This window comes from Pelmatolapia mariae, linkage group LG3_W, assembly GCF_036321145.2.
Source record: "Pelmatolapia mariae isolate MD_Pm_ZW linkage group LG3_W, Pm_UMD_F_2, whole genome shotgun sequence".
Classification (NCBI taxonomy): Eukaryota; Metazoa; Chordata; class Actinopteri; order Cichliformes; family Cichlidae; genus Pelmatolapia; species Pelmatolapia mariae.
This window is the reverse complement of record NC_086229.1, coordinates 70,708,608-70,721,829: the sequence shown is the minus strand read 5'-3', so window position 1 is coordinate 70,721,829 and position 13,222 is coordinate 70,708,608. Positions and strand designations below refer to the sequence as shown.

Genomic DNA, 13,222 nt, shown 5'->3' with positions numbered 1-13,222 from the left:
ACAAAAGAAAAAAGTGTAAAAATGTTCGTGCCTGTCTGAGGAAAGTGTATAAAGCATGTAGTGAGGGGTTTTACAGTCTTAAAACATGTATAATAATTGTAAAAAATAAAGTTGGCTACTTCGCAGATTTCACCTACTGCGGGTTATTTTTAGAACGTAACTCCTGCGATTAACGAGGGACTGCTGTATTACTAATAGTAGAGTCTGGGGCATCTAATTGATTAACATCAACATTGATTATTGTGCACTATTATTTTTGTTCAAGGAGAGCAAAAACTATAAAACTCTCTCTCAGCTTGTCTGTTGCCAAAAATGGCCACTTTTGTGTATGTTCACAAAATACTGTAAAATGTATATTTATTAAAACATTTATCTACTTCTACCGACTTTAAACCGACAATTTAAATTAGCACCAGTCCATTTCATCAAAATCAAAATTGTATCTAAATTTCTTAATCTTTATAGCCATTAGTTTTTATATTACCAGTAACTTTTTAGATAAAACGGTGATAAAGTCCTAATGTTTTCATGAAACTTCCTTTTTTTCTCCATCTGAGCATTGGGGACAAGGCTGTCTTGCAATTGTTGAGGTCACTATAGTGTGCGCCCCGTTTCTTCCAGGATCACTCTTCATTTGTAGGTTTTAGTGGGACAAAGGCATTGTATTCCAAGATCTAGGAGATTGTAGAGATGAGCAGTGATGCCCTTCCTACCATCTTTCCAGAAATATAAGTGATCTGGAAGCTGTTAGGCTTACTTACAGCAGTAGCACTTTTTGTACCTGCAGAAACTCCAGGACACATTTACTAAGTGTTTGTTGCTGTATGTGCTGCAGCTGCAGCTTTGAAATTTTTTTGAGAGTTAATACTTTGGCTATAGTGTGTGGTTATGAAATGTACAAGAGTAAAAGTGTTTTTAGCATGTGCTTCAAAGATAAGTTTGACTGGGAACCTCAAAGCTCAATAACCTGTATCAACAAAAATTCACTGCAGCCTGTGTAATATTTGATGCGTCATAATTTATTCCAGTCTATCTTGCAAATACATATTTTCATTGCAATGTCATGCACAAACACACACAACTATTAGATCGTTAAGATCAAACCTGCGTCATTCTTTTGGTCCACTGCAGTGTAGTAGTCAAACAAGAAGAAGAAGTGAAGTGGCCACAAATGGCCACCACAGAGCCCAGAGGGTTAATGCGTAAAATGTATAACAATGCTATTGATTACAGGGTAATACATTAATGTTAATATCAACAATTAGCTTTTTACTCTGAAGTTACAAGTATAAACAATGCTGTTACATTTACACTTAAATTTTTTACTATAAGTATGGACATGGAAACAAGTGAACAACATTTTATAATAAGTTTAACTGGAATTCTGTACACTGAAAAACAAATAACAAGCAAAAAACACAATCAAACAGCAGGGCCTTCATCTGTCCATTAAATGTCAAACATCGCATTGACCCGTAGTCCCTGCTTGTCAGCACATGCTTTTAAAAAGAGCTCCATGTCCTCTGCAAACTGAAAAACAAAGAGGAAGTCCCTCGACGCAAAAACACTGCAGATAACAGGCCAGCAAACATCTGTTGATCTGTTTGAATGCCTCCTCATCATGTGAGCCTTGAAGTTTTTTTTGTAAGAAGACTAAGATCACACTGAGGGCATTTGATTTTCATGTACTTTCCACAAGCCACAGTTTCATTTAGCACAGAGGGTAGAACACATGAATGTTCTACTGAAGATTCAGAATGTTGCAGATGCTGGAGACAAGACATCGAGAGGGAGATGGGGCTCCACGGAGTGTTCAGTGTGGAGCAGTCCTAAATGCTGACATGACAGTAATTAACTTGCCATATCCCCACGCTGTATGACTGTCATGTTACAGACAGGGCAGTGAAAGTGCACCGGCATATCATTTTGTCTGTAAGAGAGGACAAAAAAAGAAAAAAAAACCAACAACATGTAATTTAAATGTAGTTGTATAGAATGCAATCAGTTTATCTAACAATCAGATTGTACATATTAACAAAAATATCCAAGCCATCCTCAATAATGAAAGCAAAATGGTGTGGATCACAAGAGCTGTCAGGAAATGCGGTGAACAGAAAAAATACTATTTAATAAAAACACACAATGTGAAAAGCAACTTTTAAGTCAACAGACAGACTGCAGCAGTGCTGAAAAGAAGTGCATATTTATAACATTAACTATGAGGTATATTTAATACCAACATACCTTTGAAGGCAAAGCATTTTTAATGTGTCCCTTTATATGCTCCTTAATCTTTGCCTTGACAGTAGGGGTGAAAGTCGGGCACAGAGGGCAGTGAAACAGCCAACACATGGTGCATTCCTGCAATTCTGGCTTGGTGGCAGAATTCCAATTTGATATGTGCATCTAAAACAAAGAGAAAAACAGATAAACACCATATACACATTTAACTTCAGGTTTTAGCAGAAATAACACGATACAGTTAGCATGTAAGAGCTTTGGGAGAAAATTCTTTACAAAAACATCATTTACAGTACACTTTTATTTGTGACATACATATCTATTGACACATAACAGACAATTTAACAAGGGCTAACTAAAGTCTGGGCAATTAAAAGCAGAACAGAATGGAATAGAGAATATTAGTATTTATAAATGTATAAATCTCTTTGTGACAAACTTTACAATATTGATGCAGGTAGAATGAGAGACATGAATAAAGCGCAATATGCAGTAAATGGAACAATGTGCACTGATGTCAGATAGTGAAAAGCAGTGAAGTGAATTTGTTCATAACAAGCAAAAATCAAATACGTCCGAAACTGACCACTAAATGCTAACCAGAGGTGTCAAAAGTACACACATTCCTTACTAAACTTTAGATACCTCGGGGGTCTGACCGTTGTTGTAACTAACAAAGTGCCAACGTAATCAGTGTAAGCAAAGTAGATGATTCCTAGAATTATATCATTATTAACGGCAAATTTATACATGGAAGACTCTGTACCAACCTTTGCGATCAATTTGCAACATTAATGATCCATGCAGGAACGAGACAAAAAAGAAAAGAAAAAAAAATGAGAAGGGTCTGGCTGCAGCCACTGGGGAGCGCCATATTGGGACCGCCACAGTAACCGGAAACACGTGACCTCCACAGTAGGCGGAAATACGTTCCTGCATGGATTTTTTTTCTTTTTTTTTGTCTTGTTCCTGCATGGATCATTAACATTGCAAATTGATCGTAAAGGTTGGTACAGAGTCTTCCATGTATACATTTGCCGTTAATAATTATATACTTCTAGGAATCATCTACTTTGCTTACACTGATTACGTCGGCAGTTTGTTAGCGTTACAACAACGGTCAGACCCCCGAGGTATCTAGTGTTATATGATGAATTCATCAAATCCCAGCCTCTAACACAGTGCGCTGAATCTTAGCTTTGAATGTCCAGTATATTCTAATCAGTGCAATGTAAGCATTCACTGAACCTACAGTATCTACACCTGTGTGGCAAATGTGTGGTAAAGATACAGATAATGAAATTTAATTATTAATACAATATACATCAGGAAAAATGAAAGCTGAAATTGATTCAGTTTAGTACTTTTCTCTGTATGCTCTGTGATTATAAAGGCCTTAAATTCTGTGATATATACTGTAAATGATTTTCACAGAGGTCTTTTAAAGTACTTAAATCACTGCTGATAGTCTGGTTGTTTATATTTTCACGTTTTTGTGTCTGTAGGGCTGTTTGATGACGATGTGGACTCCTCTGGGAGATGAGGACACACCCGCATCTGTTCCATACTGCAGCCATGGATGGTGTTACGGCTCTGAGTCAGCTTTGGGCCATCAGACGCACACACTGGAAAACCAACACCTGGACTTCATGCAGGAGAGACGGCCTCAGTGATGGACTCTGCATCCTCTACTTTACCTCTAATCTCTTTCTTCTTTAACACACAATTAAAATCACTCCAAAAGAGTGTAAACTCAAGTAAAACCCGCCCTCTTCCTATGAAGATGTCCTCTTCCTTTGTTAGTACAGAGACAGTCGGTACAACTACGCTACCAGTAAAAAGTATAAATAAATCACATCCAACTTCTCAGTTTATTCACAAACTTTAAAGAGAAAGTCTCCTCTGGTCTCAGTGATCTGTAGTTTGGTTGATGAACAAATCCATTTAATGCTGTTGGAGCTTAGACAGTTTAGGCCATATTTAAGTATATTGTGATGATCTTTAATTTGAGTTTCTAGTTATAATCTTGATTGTTTTTTGTTGTAATGTAAAATAATACGCACCACACATTTGTCCTGCTTTGTCAATCTGTTGGCTTGTTGTAAAGTGTTGGTAGGTGTCGGGAAGCGGGTGTGTGAAGCACGAGGGGTGATGAAAGGTTGAGCAAGTAAGCAGGACATGGAGCAACAGTTTTTCTGACCGTTGCTGTTTGTTGTTGTTTAGTTAGAACAGAACAGAAATATAAAAAGAGAGCTGGAGGCTTTTGTTTTGCACTTTTTGTTTGTATGGAGCAAATAAATGTTTTCTCCTTTACATTTGCCTCGTTTTTTAGACATAAAAGTATACAAGCCATCCAAGAAAGAAACAAGTCAGAAACTTTACGTCCTGCAGAAGCGACAAAGAAGGACCAAAGATTGCTGCTTCACATGTAGTTACGTCCCCTCAGTGAGAGAGGCAGATATGAGCTGAAACACAGGAATCAAACCAGGGACGCTGCTGTTATGGAGCTGAACTGGAACCATTCAGACACTGAGGCCCTCTGAACACATTTTAATTACAGCTGTGCAGAGACACACTGATGATTGACTGGAACACTATGAACACAATATACTCACCCGACGACATGAACACGGACACGCCGTCGGCGCAGAAAGTGAACATCTCAGTGATTCTGAGCTGCAGCTTTTGTTCCTCTCTGACTAAAAGAAAGCTTAATTTTTGCTTTTTTTTAATTATGCCAAATTGAAAAACGCTTAGCTTGCTGTTTTTCTGTGTTTTATCCTCAGTTACTTTGACACAGTTACTGAGTCAAAATTGAATTTAATCAAATCGATTATAGAAATCAGTGACGATACCCAGCCCTAGTGAGTAGCCTAAGCCCAACAGAAGTGGATGTAGCTGTGGGTAATGAGAAAAGATGAAAAGGTTGATGACACATTATATGCAGTAAATGCACTGCCTCTCAATAAAGAACTTTGTGTTGACAAGATTGTTAGGTAATCATTTACAAATCTATAATATCTGCATGGACAGCGTTAACTGATGAGGTTGAAAAATTCAATACTTTTAAAAGTTTACTCTTCAGCCACGACGCTTCTGCCATCTGCTGTTTTATTTATTTTTTTCAAAAGAATTAGCCACAGTCAAAGCTGTGCTATGAATTCTGGGATATGTTGGGCCACGAATGATACACCTGACTCTTCCTTCAAGTCCGGGGAAATGAAGGATGCATTTGGAATTGGGACAGCCTTCATCACGTCGCTGTGGTGTAATCAGCCTTCAAATGGGGTCTCAAAATTGTACCAAAGAACTCTGTACCTCCCTCCATCCAACCACACACTTCTTTGGGTTTGCCATCAGCCCTGCCTGCCTCAGGGAATCCGGGACCGTGACCAACCACAGCACATTAAGTGTGAGGACGCAGCTATCGCTACAGGAGGTGCTGAAAAATGGCCGGGGCTTCAAACAAGCCAAACGGAAGTGTGACGAATTGGTACGAACCATACAGAGTGGAGAAGGCCGTTTTTGTCTTTGGACTCTGCAGACAAGGGAATCTGCCAATCAGCTGCGTTTCAAAGTGGTGCTCCATGAGAGTCGTGCACACGGGCAGGGGGGAGAACACATCTGCAAACCGCGGTTGCAATGCAGGAACATCTGCTTTATTGGAATGTGTGAGATGTTAATCACAATGCATCTTAAACACACTCTCCAAAAACGTCATGCTCACAGCACATTTTTGAGGAAAATCACATATTTTTGTCCTTGAAGATCATTTCAGAGTTTTTAATGAGCTGCAGGAACCCTGTTCTGTGTGAGTGGAGAACAGCCAAGTCGCCTCCTCTGATAAACCTCCACATGTACCACTGAAAACAGTTAAATTAGTTTGAATCTGAAATCAGGGCTCAAACTACTTGTTCTGAGACCATTTCTTTATTTTTCACACCAAACTGTTTAATAAGACAAACCTTACACAGAGTTCATCAAATATAACTAACGCTTTAACATTATTAGGATTTCATAATACAAACTTCAAATCAACAGGAAAACAGCTGCAGAACATGTGGATCAAAATGAATTCATTAAAAAATAACACGTGGACTTCAAGGATACAGTAAATACACTAAAGTGAAAGGAGGAGCCAAAATTTGAAGGAATTTGAATTAAGTAAAAGTCACCTGTGATCTTTAAAATGGTCCTGATGTGTGCTGCTGTTTTTACCTTTCAACATTTCTTTGCTGCCACTGTGAATATGAATGTGTTCTTTCCCCAATTAAATAAAGGTTACACTGACTCACTGCTTCATCTTCTGGTACAAACTGGTATTATATGGAAAGTTAGCCCAAAACCAGTTTAGCTTGAGTTTCTTTTTTCTGGACATAAAGTCACAGCAGGTGTTGTTTCAAAGCTGGTGGACAGATTTAGTTCATTTGGGAAGTTTTAAGAGCATCTGCTGTGAAAATATGTGCAGTTTTGGGAGAAAATGATTTAAGAGAAGGGATTACCACAGCAAACGATTAAATATGAACGAAGGATTGAAATTTAACTGAGGTAACACATAAAATGAATACAACTACTAAACACTACTGTGTCCTAAGGGAACAAAGATTAAAATGAAACAGGGATAACATTTAAGAGAATTGAAATCCCTCAAAGGAAAAACAAATGAACTTGATATGCATATCTATACATGCAGCTTCCTAAATGCAACATTCAGGATTATTCACTGCAGGTCCAGAAATCAGAGCTACCTCATCAGATCCAAGTGTGACATCAGCTGACACTCTTTACAGGAGATTCCATCTGAACTCTGTGGAGCCTGATCTCAAGGTTTTTAAGTCCGACCCTGAAACCAGAAGAGGATCTTTCTCTCTCTTCAGATTCATTGTGATCCAGTGATTTCAGTCCTGCATGATCAGGCTGATGTTTGCACAGAGCAGATAATGAAGTGAATGTTTTTGAACATTGGTAACAGTGAAACAGTTTATTTACAGTGTGGGATGGTTTGTGTTCGGAATATGAACTGAGATTCCTGAAGCTCTTGTCACACTGGTCACAGCTGAAGTTCACTTCCATGTGTGTACGTTCATGTTTGTTACGATGACCTGATTGTGAGAAGCTTTTGTCACAGCATCTGCACTTGTATGGTGTCTCTCCTGTGTGGATTTGCTTATGCTTTTTCATTGAGCTCATGTCCAGTGGTGAAGGATCGCCCACACTGGTCACAGATGTGCTTTTTGACCACACTGTGGAAGAGTTCATGTATTTTTAATGTACTTGGTGTGTGGAAGCCTCTCCCACATTCTTTGCAGTAGTTCATTTTGTCTCCAGTGTGTCTACGTTGATGTGGTTTTAGGTCCCGTTCATGACTGGAGGTTTTTCCACAAAGGTCACAGAGAAACTCTTTCCCACCACCACAGTGACGACAGGGTTGAGAAATGGATACACGTGCTTTGCTCCACTTCTAAACAAAGACAGTGTAAGTCAGGGAATTCCTTCAACATTTTTAACCTGAACGTCGCCTGAAATAAAAAGCATCTCTGCCAACGTCCAATTACATTTACTGTTTACATTACAACACTCAGCTTACTGAGAGAAAATGATTCTTCATTTTTCCAAACAGTTCATTCAGTATAACTCCATAAGTTTACTGATCAGACTTGTTCCAAACACTCAGGTTAAAAATACAAGATAAAAAACTAAATACATACCTCACAGTAACTGCACTTGTAGAGTTACTTTAAGGTGTGCCGGGTTCGTACGCTTTTTTCAGGGTCAAATTCAAGCACTTTTTAAGCACTTTCAAGTAGGGCTGCTCAATTAATCAAATTTTAATTGTGATTATCATTTTTTGTGATAATCGAGCAGCCCTACTTTCAAGGTCCCTTTTTAAGCTTTTCTACTATAACAGATGAGAACAGCACAGGGATAAACCTGCAGGTCTGACAGCAGGTGTGTCACTCAGCGTTTCCACTGCAACCTGCCTTTGGTGGCTTTTTTGCAGCAACTTTGACATTCGCTAGTAGAACAATCATTTCTCCAGCCAGTTTGATAGCTAGCAAAAAAATAATCAGAATTTAAAAAAAAAAAAAATAGCATGTGTCACGTACGCGTAGTGGAAAATTATTTACTAGGACTCACCTATCAGGTGAGCGGAGAGCACAAACGCCATTATTGTTTTCCATCAAAAACTCATTAAAACAGCGACCTACAGGTATGTTAGCGCACTCATCCCCGACTGTCCAAGGGAGGGGCGTGGTCACATATTGAAACAGACGCAAGGCAGCCCAGGCGAGGAAATTTTGCTTTTGCTTTTTGCGACTCATTTTATTTCTCTATCTGATAAGATAGAGTTACAGTTACATTTTCAAGCACTTTTAAGCACCACATTTGAAATTCAACCACTTTTCAAACCTTGAAAAGACAACATTAGAATTCAAGCATTTCCAACATTTTCAAGAACCCGTACGAACGCGGCTGGGGGTGGATCTGTTTGTGTTTATTCAGCTGATTTGGAGTTTTAAAAGTCTTCTCACACAGGTCACACTTACAAGGTCTCTCCTCAGTGTGGCTAAACATGTGTTGTTGTAACTGTGCATCTGTTGCAAACAGTTTCCCACACTGATCACAGCAGTAAGCATCATTTCCAGTGTGAATCCGGAGGTGACTATTTCGGTAGTGTTTGTCGCTGAAACTTTTCCCACAAAATTCGCAGCTGTACACCTTACTTCCAGAGTGGGTAACTAGATGCCTCTGTAAACCGACATTATGAGCAAAAGCTTTACCACAAAAGCCACAGATGCACTCTTTGACTCCACTGTGGGTGAGTTGGTGTTTTTTTAAGTGTGCAGCCAGGGTAAAAGACTTTCCACACAAGTCACAGTTGTACGCTTTAAATCCACTGTGGATGAGTTGATGTGTTTTTAAGGTTGCAGCCCGGTTAAAAGACTTTCCACACAATTTACAGCTGTGAGGTTTAACTCCACTGTGGATGAGTTGGTGAGTTTTTAAGGTTTGAGCCATGGTAAACGACTTTCCACACAAGTCACAGCTGTACGCTTTAAATCCACTGTGGATGAGTTGGTGTGTTTTTAAGTGTGCAGCCCGGTTAAAAGACTTTCCACACAATTTACAGCTGTAAGGTTTAATTCCACTGTGGATGAGTTGGTGTCTTTTTAAGTGTTCAGCCTTGGTAAAAGACTTTCCACACAACTCACAGCTGTACGCTTTAACTCCACTGTGGATGACTTGGTGTGTTTTTAAGTTTCCAGCCTGGGTAAAAGACTTTCCACACAACTCACAGCTGTAAGGTTTAACTCCACTGTGGATGAGTTGGTGTCTTTTTAAGTCTCCAGTCTTGGTAAAATCCTTCCCACACTCATCACAGCTGTAGGTTTTCTCTCGCTTTCTTCTGTGAGGTTTGTCGGCCTCCTGAGAGCGCTGACTACTGGCTCCATGTTGGTCCTGCAGTGACAGAGATACAAACTGAGGCAGTGAGTGAAATGCAGTCGTGGAACAAACTGAAACTTCCTCCATTGGTGGAATCAAACATGACAACAAAAACACATTGTAGGTGTGTTACCACCACCTTCTGGTGATAGTATCACATTACAATGATGTGCTACAATGAGAGTTGTAATGAAAATGACATTATTGAAGAAATATTGATCTCAGTAGAGAAACTCTTTTATTTCAGACAAAAATTGAGTTCAACTGATGATATTGTTGTTTCAATGTGTGTAGAGAAAACATGATCTTTGTATTTTCTTGTAACTTCTGTGGTTTTTGGTTGTGAATGTAGATTCTGTATATATGGAGGAGCCCAGATTGGATAGAGATAATGCTGCTGTTAATGGATTTTTAAAAACCAACCAGCTGTACACACAGTTTCAATAACAGTGTAACTGTGATGTTTTTCTCACCTTTTGTGTTGAAGTCATTGTTTCCTCTGTAGTGGCTGAGCTGAGTCCAAATGGCTGAAAATGTTCCTCTGCTGCACCACCAGACTCTTCTCCTCCTGTTACTCAGCTGGGACACAAAAAGCATTTATTTGTATTTTATCTCTGACAAAAGAAGCAGAGCAAATAAACATGACTAAACTCCTCAGTGACAACAATACCTATGAAGCTTCAAGGTGAAACCTGTGAGATTGTGATATTATCTTATGCCATGTTATACCTCTAATTAAAGACTGTGAGATTATTATGTAGTTTTAGTTTGCATTATTCTCCTGAATTATTACACCTATTAAACTGATTTGTATCACATTAGACGTCTTGATGCATTCTCAATCATCCAGGAAACTAAATCTCCAAAAGTTGATTCTGTTCATCTGGACTGAAGAAGTCACTTGGATGAGTGACAAAACGTTTCTCCCACAAAACGGAGATCACATTAGACTGCTGATTTATGGTGAATGAATTATATTGTTTTATACTGCTGGGGTATAAGAAATACTGTTTGAGAGTTTGAGTAACCCTCCACCGGTTTGAGATTTGCTGTGACCCTCTGCATACATGTCTCCCCATCATGATGGTTTGTGCTCAAAAGTGTTGAATTGTGTGTAATAAAGTAATGGTTGATTGAGTATTGTCCTTCCTTCAGCCCAAAGATCGAAAGAACGGGGAGATTCTAACAAACCCCAGAAGCAACTACAAAAAGAAAGTCATTAGTTGCCTACAAGAACTTGAAAGGGAAAAACCCCTGACCCCCTCCATATCATCGCCTTTACCCAGGGGATGCTACACCCTGTATATATGGACTTCCATAGATCAACAAAGACGGAGTCCTGTCTCAATGGTAGCAGTATAAACTCAGCCACCTACAACATTTCAAGCACCTCATTACCATCCTAGCTCCCCTAGGATGGCAGTGAGGGTTTTAGAAAACATTTCGAAAATCACTTTGTTAATGTGTAATTCTAAAATTATTTCACAAATGGAGAATTTATTCTACAATTCATCATCTAAGCATCTAAGAATTCTGTATTTTGATGTGTGTGGCTATTGTGGTTCTCCATATGGTGGTACAAATAGAGGACATAGAGGAAGTGGCACACATCACGAGGGGGTCCATGTTGAAGGTGTTAACAACACACAGTGTGGTTAGCTAGGTTAACTCACAAACAGAATTTAGCTGCACCTGACTACAATAGAGACTTTCTTCTTTAGACGTTTCTGAAACAAGAAGGTGTAGTAAACAGAGATTTGTTTCAGGAAAAGGGGAAAGTAGTTAAAACGACATACATAAGCACAGAATGTTTTAATCCTACTAACACATACACACACACGCAATGAAGCTCATGAATACCAGATGGTATTTTAAGCCTGTGTTTCTGATTTTATCATCTTGTTCGGTTCACTTGGTGAGATGAGAAGCGATATATGAACTAGTGGACTAATATTATATTAGGAAAGATGACTGAATGATAGCAGGGGTGAACAGAATGCAGCAGAGGGTTTAAATGAGTGAGACTAACAGATTCTTTGTTTCTTGTTCTTGATCAGATAAACGATGAATTTTCCATGCCATGTTTCTAGATTTCATGTGCAAGTTTTTCATGTTGTGTGTTTAGTTCTTCCAGTTTAGGTTAATGTTAGTTTTACTTCAGTTTGCCTTGCCCTTTGTTGTACCCTTTTTTATTTCCCTTTACCAGCCTCATTAAACGGCTCGCTTTTTGTTAATTCAAGTTTTGTTCCACGTTCCATTTTGTCTGCATTTTGGGTCCTCTACATCACTCCATACAGTCTTTGTCTGCCAGACTGTGACAGCATTCCATGATATTCTCATGTTTCATATTGTATGACAGTTTGGACCCAAGCAGCACCACCTACAATTCAGCCTGTGGTATAAAATTAAAAATAATGGACAAAAAATCTGTTCAATGGCATCATTTAGGGCTGCACAATTAAATGCTAGAAAATCGTGATCTCAATTCATAGTTATGCGCGATCTCATTTCCAAATGACAATGATGTGGAAAAAAAGACGATTGTACCGCGTTTTGATCCGGGACATAATCTGCATGAAAACAAGCGCGCACTCTTCCAGGTAAACATATGACAAGGGCGGAGCCTTATACCACGTGATACAGAAGCCAGCTGGCAGGGAAAAAACAACGGAGAGCAATGAATGAATGAATGAATCAAAGCTTTATTGGCCACATGCAGGTCACCCTGCAGTGGAATAGAACCCCCCCCCTCCCCGACCTTACACACACACACAACACAGACATCACATGGGGATACAAGTCGGAGATCGGCAGCATTACAGAAAAACTAAAAAAAACTAAAAATAGTGTAATCTACAGCTGTGGCCATGGGAATGAGGTGTTGTTTGTTTATTTACAAAGTTTGCTGTTTCAGTGATAGTTGTATATCATTATAGCACTTTAAACAGGTGATCCAGTAATGCTGCACTAATGAATTAGACTAACTATTCACTTTAGCTAAAGTTATTAAGTTAGCTAAAGAGTTGGGATGCTGTGTAAGACATAAATAAAGCTCAAATACAAAGGTTTGGACCCCGTTTTGCATGTTTCCCTACTGTAGGGGCCTCTGCAAGTATACAGGGCTCTGAGAGGGTACAAGATGACAACTTTGGATTTCTACTAGAAACAGTCGATCATATTTGTTTGTCAAAGCTGAATTCAGGGCAAACTAGGCTAAATTTGCGTTTTTAGCTAGCAGCTACAATAAGCATAAAAGTTACTGTACGGCTATCATTTGCTAACATGACGTTTGTTCTTATACATGTAATACATTTATTACCAACCTGAGAGTTTATCCGCTGGTCATTCAACATGACGAATGACTTCTTCTTAATTCAGCTCAAGACGCTGTAGATTCCCGTCAGTAACACTTTCAGTCCGCTAGCAAAATGTAGTTCTACTAATCTACGCTTGAACCGGAACCGGATGTAAGTCCCAAAAAACTGAATTTTGGAACTGAAATTGAAATGTAGAACTGAAACTGAATGGTGAGAAG

General features: G+C 39.0%; 2 protein-coding genes across 3 annotated transcripts in view; one reads left to right on the top strand and one right to left on the bottom strand.

Annotated features, from left to right (window-relative positions):
• LOC134624774 (zinc finger protein 665-like) overlaps positions 1-13,222 on the top strand; it is a 183,040-nt gene that overhangs the window by 59,032 nt on the left and 110,786 nt on the right. The gene's annotated exons all lie outside the window — the stretch shown is intronic.
• Positions 6,039-13,222, bottom strand: part of LOC134624777 (zinc finger protein 492-like) — a 264,689-nt gene continuing 257,505 nt past the window's right edge. Inside the window, exons 1-2 of one of the 2 annotated variants that reach the window (XM_063469827.1) lie at positions 10,161-10,306; positions 6,039-9,702 (exon numbers count right to left, since the gene is read on the bottom strand). In XM_063469827.1, coding sequence (XP_063325897.1) covers positions 8,668-9,702; positions 10,161-10,178 — 1,053 coding nt within the window. In that variant the 5' untranslated portion in view covers positions 10,179-10,306 and the 3' untranslated portion in view covers positions 6,039-8,667. Of the gene's footprint in view, positions 9,703-10,160; positions 10,307-13,222 lie in introns of those variants that run through there. The other variant, XM_063469828.1, reaches the window with a different exon arrangement.